Raw genomic sequence first — 15,000 nt, forward strand, 5'->3', positions numbered from 1 at the left:
GGCCGTCAGCAGGTCCAGCACCAGAAGAAGAACAGTGATGAAACAGAGAGAGCGTTTGATTCATCTCAGTGTCGGTCTGTTCATCCTGGAAACCTCCCAGCCGGGTGGAGACGTAACGCCCCACCACCTTGTCCAAGGCTGTAAATCTGCCAAAGTGGATGTTTAGCTGGGTTATTATTAATCCCAGCTGTGATATTCTGCCCATTCATCCATTCATCCACCTTCTTTCCATCTCCCACCACTAGGGGGCGGACAGACCATGCCGGGAAGTTTCCTCCAGCTCATTAATGGAGGCGCTGAGCCTGTCCAGACCAGCCGATAGACAAAACCTCCCAGGTGAGGTCTCCTGTTTAATGTTGTGGCTGAAGGGTGTGTTCAATAAGTCAATAAGTCAATAAGTCGTCCCGTTAAGCACCTACAGCAAAACATTTAATTACCTTCGCCAATGAAAGTTGGCCGAGAAGTTTATATGTTTCCCCGAGTGTATTTATTTATTTATTGGTTTATTTATTGGTTTGTATTGTATGTATGTATGTATGTATGTATGTATGTATGGATGGATGGATGGATGGATGGATGGATGGATGGATGGATGGATGGATGGATGGATGGATGATTTGTCATCATCCAAGGACCAATCCATTAGATTTTGTGACGTGAGCAGCTCACCGTTTCCGAATAAAAACTGCAAAACTGTGAAAAAATGTCCCGTTCATTTCCTTTCATCTCATCACACTGAATTTATTTAGAATTTTCTAGTAATCTAGGGGTGTAGCTCTAGCAGCTTTTCATTTGGGCCTCAAACACACAGACACCACCTCCTGCTGCCAGCCACCTCCTCCACCTCCTGCTGCCAGCCACCTCCTCCACCTCCTGCTGCCAGCCACCTCCTCCACCTCCTGCTGCCAGCCACCACCTCCACCTCCTGCTGCCAGTCACCACCTCCACCTCCTGCTGCCAGCCACCACCACCTCCACCTCCTGCTGCCAGCCACCACCTCCACCTCCTGCTGCCAGTCACCACCTCCACCTCCTGCTGCCAGCCACCACCACCACCTCCTGCTGCCAGCCACCACCTCCTCCTCCTGCTGCCAGCCTCCACCTCCACCTCCTGCTGCCAGTCACCACCTCCACCTCCTGCTGCCAGCCACCACCACCTCCACCTCCTGCTGCCAGTCACCACCTCCACCTCCTGCTGCCAGCCACCACCACCTCCACCTCCTGCTGTCAGCCACCACCTCCACCTCCTGCTGCCAGCCACCACCTCCACCTCCTGCTGGCAGCCACCACCACCACCTCCTGCTGCCAGCCACCACCTCCTCCACCTCCTGCTGCCAGCCACCACCTCCACCTGCTGCCAGCCACCACCTCCACCTCCTGCTGCCAGCCACCTCCACCACCTCCTGCTGCCAGCCACCACCTCCACCTCCTGCTGCCAGCCACCACCTCCACCTCCTGCTGCCAGCCACCACCTCCTCCACCTCCTGCTGCCAGCCACCACCACCTCCACCTCCTGCTGCCAGCCACCACCTCCTCCACCTCCTGCTGCCAGCCACCACCTCCTCCACCTCCTGCTGCCAGCCACCACACCCTCCACTGGGAGAACAAGATCTGCTCCAGTGATCTAATGAGTAATAGAACCTCCATAGAGAACCAGGAGTTCAGCTCTAAAACTCCAAACAGCCAATAACCATCAGTCACCAGGAGACGTCGGTCGTTGTAGTTCAGAGCGAAGAATTCAGGGATTTGGTCACTTTTAGTTCTTTCTAAAAGTCGCTCCATGAGGCGTCTGTGGATCCTACCTGTGCATTTCTTGGGACTGCCGGGTCTCTTTCCATGCATTCCCAGCTTACAGCCGAAGTTCTCCTCCCAGAACTCGGCGAACCAAACGTTCCTGCGGTTGTTGGACAGCGAGCGGCTCTTGAAGTAGCGGTCGAACGCTGCCGGGAGAAGACAGGACGTCAGTACGCAGACAGACGCCTGCCGGCAGGTTGGCGGCGGTGGACGGACTCCTCACCTTCCACAGACGCCCTCTTGGGCAGGATGGTGACGGCGCCGTCGGCCACCCGCTCCTGCTGCACCACGGGGGAAATCTTGGCGCCCCAGCTGTCAGAGCCCACCCACAGGAAGTGACCCGTCAGGTTGTTGCGTTTTGCCGCGTCCAGGATTCGCCTGCAAATCACACATTTCAATCAAGATGAGAAACGATTTAGCCGAACATGAAAACCTTTTCAAATGAAACCGCAGCACAAGTGTTGGTGACGCTAACGGACGCTGAGGGCAGCAGGTTGGACACATTAGTTGGACACTCTAGTTGGACACTCTAGTTGGACACATTAGTTGGACACTCTAGTTGCACACATTAGTTGGACACATTAGTTGGACACTCTAGTTGGACACATTAGTTGGACACATTAGTTGGACACTCTAGTTGGACACTCTAGTTGGACACATTAGTTGGACACATTAGTTGGACACTCTAGTTGGACACATTAGTTGGACACATTAGTTGGACACATTAGTTGGACACTCTAGTTGCACACATTAGTTGGACACTCTAGTTGGACACATTAGTTGGACACATTAGTTGGACACTCTAGTTGCACACATTAGTTGGACACATTAGTTGGACACTTTAGTTGGACACTCTAGTTGGACACATTAGTTGGACACATTAGTTGGACACTCTAGTTGGACACATTAGTTGGACACTCTAGTTGGACACATTAGTTGGACACATTAGTTGGACACTCTAGTTGGACACTCTAGTTGGACACATTAGTTGGACACATGACAGACGGTCTGCCGACGACGTTGGACCGGCGCTCTGCGACCTTGATGACCTACACTTCCTGTCCTGATACTGACGATAACTGACTGTTTCAGTCCCTCATGGAACCTGTGACGCATTTCGACGCCGTCACGCTCGCTGCCACGTGGAGGACGACTTTAAAAAAAAAAATAATTCTCCTCGGGACTTTGATTTTCAACTTTTTTTCTGAAGCACATGAGGTTGTTTTTTTTAGCCTTCAAATTTTTTTTTTCTTCAGAGGCCCTGAAACTAAAACTCTTCCATACAGCAGGTTTAGCTTCAGGCGCTTCTCTTCCTTCTTTTTTTCTTTTTCTCTTTTTCACCATTTTTCCATTTTTTTCCCTTTTTTCCCTTTTTTCCCTTTTTTCCCTTTTTTTCCCTTTTTTCCCTTTTTTCCCTTTTTTCATTTTCTTCCTTTTCTGTTTTTCAAAAACTTCTTTCCTTCTTTTTCCTCTCTTAAAAGTTTTGGCTGACTCAGCTGTTTTACCTCATTTAGCTGAATCTGAGAGAAACTGATCATAAGTGCATCACTGATCTGTGGAGACAAACATCAACACCAGTTTGTGGTTGTGTTGGACATTGGTCCTGGTCCTTCATGTCCTGGGTGTCTCTCTGGCCACGTTGACACCCAGGTACCCAGGTATTTGAAAAAAAACGTGATATTTCTTTGCGCTTACACGTTTACATTTACACATCAACCAGCTTCCTGAAAACTCCGCCCACAGTGGAGATTTAGAAAAACTCTGTCTTCATTTACATCTAAAGACGGGAGGCGGAGTTTTACCTCACAATTTGTGACCCTGTGTTTTTTACAGGATTCTGATTGGCTCTCATGGCTTCATGCTGCTCGCGACACTGCCCCCTACAGGTTTGGCTGCTGATAGCAGCTCTGAGCAGGTGGGTATGCGGGTCGGTGTCAATGAAGACCTTTTTTGAATGTCGAGGATGAATATCTGTTTTTGTAAAAACCGGGGGACGTGTAAACGTGGCCTGACGAGCCAGTTTCAACTGTGTGTGTGATCAGAGCTGCAGATTACCATCTGCTGCCACACACACACACACACACACACACACACACACACACTGAGTGTGTGTGAGCGTGAACGTGAGAGCGAGTAATGCTCTCAGTTCACTCACATAATTAGAAAGTTGTTATCTCAACCTGCTGGGACCACTTGGTGGCCGACGCAGTGAAACCCACAGAGAACTTAAAGATCCTGGTCGCTGCGCCGGTGTTCATGGTTCCATCTTCTACTTGGACACTCTTTTCCTCACAACACACTCTGCTTTCATTACCACTCTATATTCTCCAGGTTACTCGTCTGAGTTCCTCGGTCTACCCTCACCCGGGCGCTCTGGGGCCTCGTTCACGCTGCAGGGAAACGCAACTCAAATTGTGACGTTCTGCTCACAGCGACTCGTATCCCGTCCGTTTGGTGGGAACGTCTGACCGGACCTCCATCTTATGTGGAACCAAGTCAGATATGTGTCTGATGTCTTCTACCACCAAACATCCAGCCTCCAGCCTGCCACGGCCTCGTCATGACGAGTCAGCGCTGGAGGAGGCGGCTGGTGTCACACTGATGGCGCTCCCTGACCGGCGAGCTCGCATCAATATGAGCTAACGGCTAACACGCTAGAGGTGCTAACTCGGTTCCACAAACAAATGTCGTTCTCGTCATCAATAAATTTAGTAGGAGTCCAAATGAAATCTGATGTTGAGACATTTTGCAACATGAATGAGGTTTTTAGTGTTTTAAGGAGATCGAGAAATACTGCAGTGGAATGAAAACTGTTTTAAAACTCAGTTCTGCTGTATTGATGAAACTCTTCTGCTCCATAAAGGGTTTTATATATTCCATATAGTACCTGTTAAATTTCAAGCTTTAGAAATGTGGCCAAGACTTTAGACTCTGATGTTGAATCAGTACTATGATTGGGGTACTTCACAAGTTGTCTTTTATTGAGGAGTATTTCACTGGAATGACGAGTTCTTGACTCTGTAAGCGCCACAATGCTAACGAGCTCTCCGATATAAACTCACATAGACCCAGGGTTCCTCACCGTATGTCGTCCTCGTTGGCGAACATGATGACGGCACGGGCATTTGGCGTCTCCACGAGTCGAAGGACAATCTTGTCAAACTCTCCGGGTCTCGGTTCACGAGGAATCTTCAGAGACTGAGCGATACAAACCCCACCTGGGACAGACGGAGAGACAACATCCCTGTTAGCATGAAAGACAAGGAGTGTTAGACTAAAAGACAGAGCCAGGAAGAACCTGGCAGAACAGGGCAGAACCTGTCAGAACCAGGAAGAACCAGGCAGAACAGGGCAGAACAGGGCAGAACCAGGCCGTCATCAGCCATCTGCTTGACCTGATCCTGGAGCTGCTGGAACCACAGACTACAGGTCCAGTTAGGTCTAGTCGGGTTCACTTCGGTTGGCTCAGCTCCGGTCGGATCCAGTTGGGTCCAGTCAGGTCCTGTCAGGTCCAGTCAGATCCAGTCAGGTCCAACCAGATCCAATCAGGTCCAATCAGGTCCAATCAGATCCAATCAGATCCAGTCAGGTCCACTCAGATTCTGTCAGGTCCAACCAGATCCAGTCAGGTCCAATCAGATCCAATCAGATCCAGTCAGATCCTGTCAGATCCAGTCAGGCCCAATCAGGTCCACTCAGATCCAGTAAGATCCAATCAGATCCAGTCAGATGAACCAGAATTACGTGGTTCAACAGAATCCACTTCCTGTTTGGAGTCGCGTCCCGACAAATAAAAGTTGTGGACGTTTGTCCTTCTGAGACGAGCGGCGGGTTTGTGATGAGAGTTCCAGTCTGAAAGACTCGGTTTGAGACGGACCAGAATCCTGAGCAGCAGCGTGTCGTCGGTAAACAACCAGATCTGAGTTCACCTGGAGGACAATTACCTGAAACAACGAACTGAACTGACCCGCTGCTCTCCTGGACGTCCTTTCAGTCCACTGATCCATTCAGCATTAACATTATGAGCATTTCAGCTGGAAGACTTGCATCTTTTACAGAAACTTGTTCAGGTCAATCCAACCAGGGGAAGAGACGAAAGCCAATCGCAGAAATCTCATTGATCCTGTATCAGCGACGGATTCTGTTCAGTAAACTCTGGTCCTGGTGAGCATCGCTTCACTCACCAAGATCCTTCTTCATGAACACACGTCAACCTGTCGTCAAATTTAAAGATTTAAACCAGAGCGTCCCGCCTCTGCTCTGGTGCTAATCCACCGAGCAGCAGCTTCTCTACACTCTACCATTGTGTTTAGATTTAATTACTTATTAAAGTACTCCCCAGGGACTGAAATGTCTGAAGTGACCAACAGTAATATTGATTTCTAAGCTCAGCTCTGAGCTGCTGTCTTCCTCGTTTGTCTTGATTTCATCTGCACTCGTCCACTGGGACATTAACCCTTTATCTGCTGTCCATCACACAAAGGTCACGGGGTCATCGATCCTTTAAGACCCTAAATCCTGACAGATTATCAGTAAACCTTTAGCATTCACAATTGTTTTTATAAAGAATTCACATTTACAAAGCATTACTGTAAAGAACACTTTCCACTGGAATAAAGTAATCAAATACTCACTTTGTAATCAGATTTTTACAGTCCATGGTTTGTTCAGTACTTAACACACTGAGATGAAATGAAGGGTAACGAGAGGAAGATTAGAAAAACTGAAAAAACTAATTGACTTCTAGGAGCGTCTTGTTCCAGTGAGGACCTGGACCTCCAGTCCAACAGGACCAGGACCTCCATTCTATCAGGACCAGGACCCCCAGTCCATCAGGACCAGGACCTCCAGTCCATCAGGACCAGGACCTCCAGTCCAACAGGACCAGGACCTCCATTCTATCAGGACCAGGACCTCCAGTCAATCAGGACCAGGACCTCCAGTCCAACAGGACCAGGACCTCCATTCCATCAGGACCAGGACCTCCAGTCCATCAGGACCAGGACCTCCAATTCGTCAGGACCTCCAATCCATCAGGACCTTCAGTCCATCTGGACCAGGACCTTCAGTCCAACAGGACCAGGACCTCCAGTCCATCTGGACCAGGACCTTCAGTCCAACAGGACCAGGACCTCCAGTCCATCAGGACCAGGACTTTCAGTCCATCAGGAGCAGGACCTTCAGTCCAACAGGACCAGGACCTCCAGTCCATCTGGACCAGGACCTCCAGTCCATCTGGACCAGGACTTTCAGTCCATCAGGACTAGGACCAGGACCTTCAGTCCAACAGGACCAGGACCTCTAGTCCATCAGAACCTCTAGTCCATCAGGACCAGGACCGTACGCCACCTGAACATCTTGAGCTTCACATCGTCAGCTTGAGCTGGACGGTCCAGATCAACAGGTGAACTCTGCCGAGGTGTTGAGAGTGAAGCAGAATGATCAAATAGTGACTGATAGAAACATCAAAAGGAAGTAAGCCGAACTGGGACATGTTTCAACGTCTCCTATGGTTTCAGTTTGATGTTCAGACTCTTCCTCCACTGGCAGCAGCTGAAACACACCTGAAGCTCCTGCAGACGCATGAAGAAGAGCAGCAGTGGCGTCAGTGAGGACGAGCCGGCCGACCACTGCACCCGGCTCCACATTAATTGGCTTGGGAAGAAGACTTTTTTATTAATTAGTGTTTTATTTGGGAGGAAGATGGAGTCTGTCACCGGAGGAGTGAGGCTGGAATGTCCCGGGGGAAAGAGTCTCACTGAGCCTGGTGGTTCAAACAGCAGTGCACTCTGGGGGATTTCTTAAAGGTCTGAGCAAAATTCACCTTCCAACGGTTTTCTAATAGAGGTGTGGAATTTACTGGTATCGCCATGCGGACGTGAACGATTCTGCATCGATGCAGTGATAAAACATAATCGATTCCATCGTATGAGTCATGAGTCGCCGCAGGTATGACGAGGACGAGGGATGTCCACGGTTTGGAGATTCTTTAATCTGAAGCACAACGACTAAAGTAAATTAAGCCGAAACACCAAGAGAAGGAAAATGATAGTTCATACACCAGCAATTTAATCACCAGCAACTTCATCATCAGCAACTCCATCACCAGTAATTTCATCACCAGCAACTTCATCATCAGCAACTCCATCATCAGCAACTTCATCATCAGCAACTTCATCATCAGCAACTCCATCACCAGCAACTTCATCACCGGCAACTTTATCATCAGCAACTCCATCACCAGCAGTTTCATCATCAGCAACTTCATCATCAGCAACTCCATCACCAGCAACTTCATCATCAGCAACTCCATCACCAGCAGTTTCATCACCAGCAACTTCATCATCAGCAACTTCATCATCAGCAACTTCATCATCAGCAACTCCATCACCAGCAATTTCATCAACAGCAACTTCATCATCAGCAACTAAATCACCAGCAGTTTCATCATCAGCAACTTCATCATCAGCAACTCCATCACCAGCAACTTCATCACCAGCAACTTTATCATCAGCAACTCCATCACCAGCAATTTCATCATCAGCAACTCCATCACCAGCCATTTCATCACCAGCAACTTCATCATCAGCAATTTAATTACCAGCAACTTCATCATCAGCAACTTCATCACCAGCAACTTTATCATCAGCAACTCCATCACCAGCAATTTCATCATCAGCAACTCCATCACCAGCAATTTCATCACCAGCAACTTCATCATCAGCAATTTAATTACCAGCAACTTCATCATCAGCAACTCCATCACCAGCAATTTCATCAACAGCAACTTCATCATCAGCAACTCCATCACCAGCAACTTCATCACCAGCAACTTCATCACCAGAGACATTTGAAAAAGCAGAGTTAGTCTGATGTCGCTTATCAGCACGTCTCTCTGAGTTATGCTACATGCTAAAGAGTTCCCGGGCTCAGACACCAGCGATGCTAAATGCTACATGCTAAAGAGTTTCAGGCTCACACACACAGATGCTACATACTAAATGTGATTAAAGTCTGACTGATACACAATGTGTGTGTTGCTTGTGGAGTATAAATTAAGCTTTATGGCATTTAATAAGTACTCGTATCGGTACTTGCCAAGTAGCTCAAGGTTAGTACTTGCAGACATCCTTTAAAAAAGTGGTATCGGTGCAGCTCTAGTTTACATTTTAATTAAATGTATTGTCAACTCTATTGACACTATTTTAATAGTTACTGTTGTAAAAACAAGTGCGGTTCCTCTGCGGGGCGGGGCGGGGCGGGGCGGGGCGGGGCGGGGCGGGGCGGGGCGGGGCGGGGTGAGTTTTTGCGCCGTCCGATTGAAAGGTTGTGGAAGGTACGAAAAGAACCCGCGACCACCGACTACGATTTTCCGCTTCCCCTCCGTTGAGGTACCTAGCACCGAGGAACGGGTCTGTGGGGAGGAGCTACAACGCAGCCGTCTGCTGATTGGTCGTGAGGATCGTCACTCTGGACTTGGCCCAAATATTTAACTATTTCGTCACCGTAAACCTCCGTTGTTGTTTACCTTCGCCGCTTTGTGCTCACTGGTTGATTTGTTTTCCATCCAGTGCTTCATTTTCATCCAGTGTTCCATCCAGTGTTTCATATTCATCCAGTGTTCCATCCAGTGTTTCATGTTTCATCCAGTGTTTCATGTCCATCCAGTGTTTCATCCAGTGTTTCATGGTTCATCTAGTGTTTCGTGGTTCATCCAGTGTTTCATGTTTCATCCAGTGTTTCATCCAGTGTTTCATGGTTCATCTAGTGTTTTCATGGTTCATCCAGTGTTTCATGTTCCATCCAGTGTTTCATGTCCATCCAGTGTTTCTAGTTTCATGTTCATCCAGTGTTCCATCCAGTGTTTCATGTTTCATCCAGTGTTTCATGGTTCATCTAGTGTTTCATGGTTCATCCAGTGTTTCATGTTTCATCCAGTGTTTCATGTTCATCCAGTGTTTCATATTCATCCAGTGTTCCATCCAGTGTTTTATGTTTCATCCAGTGTTTCATGTCCATCCAGTGTTTCATGTTCCATCCAGTGTTTCATGTTTCATCCAGTGTGATATCCAGTGTTTTATGGTTCATCTAGTGTTTCATGGTTCATCCAGTGTTTCATGTTTCATCCAGTGTTTCATGTTCATCCAGTGTTTCATATTCATCCAGTGTTCCATCCAGTGTTTTATGTTTCATCCAGTGTTTCATGTCCATCCAGTGTTTCATGTTCCATCCAGTGTTTCATGTTTCATCCAGTGTGATATCCAGTGTTTTATGGTTCATCTAGTGTTTCATGGTTCATCCAGTGTTTCATGTTTCATCCAGTGTTTCATGTCCATCCAGTGTTTCATGGTTCATCCAGTGCTTCATGTTTCATCCATTGTTTCATGTCCATCCAGTGTTTCATGTCCATCCGGTGTTTCATGTTTCATCCAGTGTTTCATGGTTCATCTAGTGTTTCATGGTTCATCCAGTGTTTCATGTCTATCCAGTGTTTCATGTTTCATCCAGTGTTTCGTGTTTCATCCAGGGTTTCATGTCCATCCAGTGTTTCATGTTTCATCCAGTGTTTTATCCAGTGTTTCTAGTTTCATCAAGTGTTTCATGGTTCATCCAGTGTTTTATCCAGTGTTTCATGGTTCATCTAGTGTTTCATGTTCCATCCAGTGTTTCATGTTCATCCAGTGTTCCATCCAGTGTTTCATGTTTCATCCAGTGTTTCTAGTTTCATCAAGTGTTTCATGGTTCATCCAGTGTTTTATCCAGTGTTTCATGGTTCATCTAGTGTTTCATGGTTCATCCAGTGTTTCATGTTTCATCCAGTGTTTCATGTCCATCCAGTGTTTCATGGTTCATCCAGTGCTTCATGTTTCATCCATTGTTTCATGTCCATCCAGTGTTTCATGTCCATCCAGTGTTTCATGTTTCATCCAGTGTTTCATGGTTCATCTAGTGTTTCATGGTTCATCCAGTGTTTCATGTTTCATCCAGTGTTTCATGTTCCATCCAGTGTTTCATGTTTCATCCAGTGTGATATCCAGTGTTTTATGGTTCATCTAGTGTTTCATGGTTCATCCAGTGTTTCATGTTTCATCCAGTGTTTCATGTTCATCCAGTGTTTCATATTCATCCAGTGTTCCATCCAGTGTTTTATGTTTCATCCAGTGTTTCATGTCCATCCAGTGTTTCATGTTCCATCCAGTGTTTCATGTTTCATCCAGTGTGATATCCAGTGTTTTATGGTTCATCTAGTGTTTCATGGTTCATCCAGTGTTTCATGTTTCATCCAGTGTTTCATGTCCATCCAGTGTTTCATGGTTCATCCAGTGCTTCATGTTTCATCCATTGTTTCATGTCCATCCAGTGTTTCATGTCCATCCGGTGTTTCATGTTTCATCCAGTGTTTCATGGTTCATCTAGTGTTTCATGGTTCATCCAGTGTTTCATGTCTATCCAGTGTTTCATGTTTCATCCAGTGTTTCGTGTTTCATCCAGGGTTTCATGTCCATCCAGTGTTTCATGTTTCATCCAGTGTTTTATCCAGTGTTTCTAGTTTCATCAAGTGTTTCATGGTTCATCCAGTGTTTTATCCAGTGTTTCATGGTTCATCTAGTGTTTCATGTTCCATCCAGTGTTTCATGTTCATCCAGTGTTCCATCCAGTGTTTCATGTTTCATCCAGTGTTTCTAGTTTCATCAAGTGTTTCATGGTTCATCCAGTGTTTTATCCAGTGTTTCATGGTTCATCTAGTGTTTCATGGTTCATCCAGTGTTTCATGTTTCATCCAGTGTTTCATGTCCATCCAGTGTTTCATGGTTCATCCAGTGCTTCATGTTTCATCCATTGTTTCATGTCCATCCAGTGTTTCATGTCCATCCAGTGTTTCATGTTTCATCCAGTGTTTCATGGTTCATCTAGTGTTTCATGGTTCATCCAGTGTTTCATGTTTCATCCAGTGTTTCATGTTCCATCCAGTGTTTCATGTTTCATCCAGTGTGATATCCAGTGTTTTATGGTTCATCTAGTGTTTCATGGTTCATCCAGTGTTTCATGTTTCATCCAGTGTTTCATGTTCATCCAGTGTTTCATATTCATCCAGTGTTCCATCCAGTGTTTTATGTTTCATCCAGTGTTTCATGTCCATCCAGTGTTTCATGTTCCATCCAGTGTTTCATGTTTCATCCAGTGTGATATCCAGTGTTTTATGGTTCATCTAGTGTTTCATGGTTCATCCAGTGTTTCATGTTTCATCCAGTGTTTCATGTCCATCCAGTGTTTCATGGTTCATCCAGTGCTTCATGTTTCATCCATTGTTTCATGTCCATCCAGTGTTTCATGTCCATCCGGTGTTTCATGTTTCATCCAGTGTTTCATGGTTCATCTAGTGTTTCATGGTTCATCCAGTGTTTCATGTCTATCCAGTGTTTCATGTTTCATCCAGTGTTTCGTGTTTCATCCAGGGTTTCATGTCCATCCAGTGTTTCATGTTTCATCCAGTGTTTTATCCAGTGTTTCTAGTTTCATCAAGTGTTTCATGGTTCATCCAGTGTTTTATCCAGTGTTTCATGGTTCATCTAGTGTTTCATGTTCCATCCAGTGTTTCATGTTCATCCAGTGTTCCATCCAGTGTTTCATGTTTCATCCAGTGTTTCTAGTTTCATCAAGTGTTTCATGGTTCATCCAGTGTTTTATCCAGTGTTTCATGGTTCATCTAGTGTTTCATGGTTCATCCAGTGTTTCATGTTTCATCCAGTGTTTCATGTCCATCCAGTGTTTCATGGTTCATCCAGTGCTTCATGTTTCATCCATTGTTTCATGTCCATCCAGTGTTTCATGTCCATCCAGTGTTTCATGTTTCATCCAGTGTTTCGTGTTTCATCCAGTGTTTCATGTCCATCCAGTGTTTCATGTTTCATCCAGTGTTTCATGTTCATCCAGTGTTCCATCCAGTGTTTCATGTTTCATCCAGTGTTTCATGTTCATCCAGTGTTTCATCCAGTGTTTCATGTCCATCCAGTGTTTCATGTTTCATCCAGTGTTTCATGTTCATCCAGTGTTCCATCAAGTGTTTCATGGTTCATCCAGTGTTTTATCCAGTGTTTCTAGTTTCATCCAGTGTTTCATGGTTCATCCAGTGTTTCATGGTTCATCCAGTGTTGGCATCAGTTCCTTCTCAGCGCAGCAGCGAGGATCAAATATATTCCCACTCTACAGGAATGTGAGGCAGCGGCAGCGTTTTCTCTGCTGAAGAACTAAGGTGAGTAGAATTCTCCTGTTCCAGCTTGAAGGTGGAAATAAAACATTAAAGAGGCGGCGGCCGTTCCTACGGCCGGTGAGGCGCTCCCTCCAGAAGACACTCCAGACACATGCTTCAAGAGTCAAATGGACTCCATTGTGAGGACGCGGGTCCATCAGGTCATCAGCCTGAATCCACCGCCGCCGCAGCCGCTTCCGCAGCCGCTTCCGCAGCCGCTTCCGCAGCCGCCGCAGCCGCCGCAGCCGCCGCAGCCGCCGCAGCCGCCGCAGCCGCCTGGCTCCTTTAAAAGCCAGTTTTAGAACGGAGGAGCAGGATAATGTATCCGGAGGATTGGAGGACAGGCTGCTGAGATTGTGATGTCAGAAGTTTCATCTCACATCGCAGAGGAAGCTGGATTTTTCCCTCTCCCTTCCAAGAAGAACGGTCTTCAAACCATTCTGAACGGGTTCCTCCAGCTTCAGGAGGCTCAATGGGAAATAATATCAGGAATACTGTCAGAGAACTTCATGTGAACTTTGAAGACGAAGAGCAGTGGGACAGTTGGACTGGAATGAGCTGCTGCAGTGAGACGGACTGAGGTGAGGAAGGAAACCTGCTGAAGGTGGATCTGGTCCAGCGCTCTGCACCCTTCAGCAACCAGGGTTTTCACCAATTTACACCAAATACAGTGATGGTGAAATACGTCTTACCTGTAAAAGGCCTCGGGCCGGTTAATGTCCTCTTAAAACTGGTGTCCTGTCCACATGTTTCATTTCTCACTCTGAAAAAGCCAAGGATCACTTTGAATGGCGACGTCACGTCACATGACTTGGCGGCGGTTCCTGGTTCCTGGTTCCTGGTTCCTGGTTCCTGTGTGGTGAGCTGCAGGTTCCTGTTTCTACGGAGGCGGGGCCGACGATCTCATGGTTTAGAAACCATTTTGTTTCTTGTCTTGAGACGATAAACAATTGATGTTGACGTCTTTAGTATCGAGACCGAAGGTCCTTTGTGAATTCTACTCAGAGGAGGTAACTGCTGAAGTATTTAACGTTTGTTGCTGTGAGTTTTTAGTTCTTGTTTCACGTCTGTTTGTGATGTTAATAAACTTTATATCACCATAAACCTGCCTTACTCGCCAAAGTTTTGCAAATAAACAATAACATCGGGAGTAGTTAAATATTTTCAACAAACTTTACTTGTGTCCAGTAAATACTTCATGATTACTGGAGTGTTCAGTAAAACAAATTGTCATTTTGCGATCCTGCAAATAAAAAGTGTCTGGAGCCATAAAACCTGATCATTTTCTGAAATAAAGAAAAAAACAGAAAATAAATTTGCTCTGCAAAGAACAAATATTGTTGCATTAATGAAGAGTCACGGGAACAGTTTAGATATTTGATTTTACTTTTAGCTGTTGTGGCCGTTTTTACATTCTTTTCACGGATTCTCCCTCTTTATCACTTTATAGCTGAAGAGGCTGAACTCGCCATCGCTCTTCTTTCTTCCCTTTTCTCTTTTTTCTTCTTTTTATCTTTTTAAAAATCTTTTTCTCTTCTTTTTCCTTTCTTATCCTCTTTCTTTTTTTTTCCAGGGTCTGTTTCTGTTTCCTTCTTTTCTGATCTCTTTCCTCTATTTCTGACTGATTCATCTGCCTTCAGTGGCGGTTCCACCATTTTGGAAAATCAAATCTCCTCAACTGCACGGAGTTTTAATGAAACGGTAATGGAACAGCTTTTCACAATGCTGTTTTATACATTTTCTTTTTATGATATTTAAATTGCACACAATAGTTGAAAGCCCCCCGGGAGCTGCTGCTGCTATCTGAGAAGCTTTATTTGAGCCCGTTGGGCTCGGAGCATGGTGACGCCGCCTTTCAGGGGAAAACGCATCGTTTTTGGATTTTCGTTTCAGAAAACTTGCGCGTTTACACAGCAACTTAAAAAAAAATGTTTGTTTCCACAACAATAGTGGGAA

At 46.0% G+C, this 15,000-nt stretch overlaps 1 protein-coding gene across 2 annotated transcripts in view; it reads right to left on the reverse strand.

The window, feature by feature from the left end:
* The window catches only part of grm8b (glutamate receptor, metabotropic 8b), a 208,342-nt gene that overhangs the window by 93,589 nt on the left and 99,753 nt on the right, over positions 1-15,000 (reverse strand). For both annotated transcript variants that reach the window (XM_080475550.1, XM_080475551.1), the window contains 3 exons: positions 4,876-5,011; positions 2,017-2,171; positions 1,802-1,939 (listed from right to left, as the gene is read on the reverse strand). In XM_080475550.1, coding sequence (XP_080331676.1) covers positions 1,802-1,939; positions 2,017-2,171; positions 4,876-5,011 — 429 coding nt within the window. The remainder of the gene's footprint in view (positions 1-1,801; positions 1,940-2,016; positions 2,172-4,875; positions 5,012-15,000) is intronic.

Source organism: Lipophrys pholis, assembly GCF_963383615.2.
Source record: "Lipophrys pholis genome assembly, chromosome: 11".
Lineage (NCBI taxonomy): Eukaryota > Metazoa > Chordata > Actinopteri > Blenniiformes > Blenniidae > Lipophrys > Lipophrys pholis.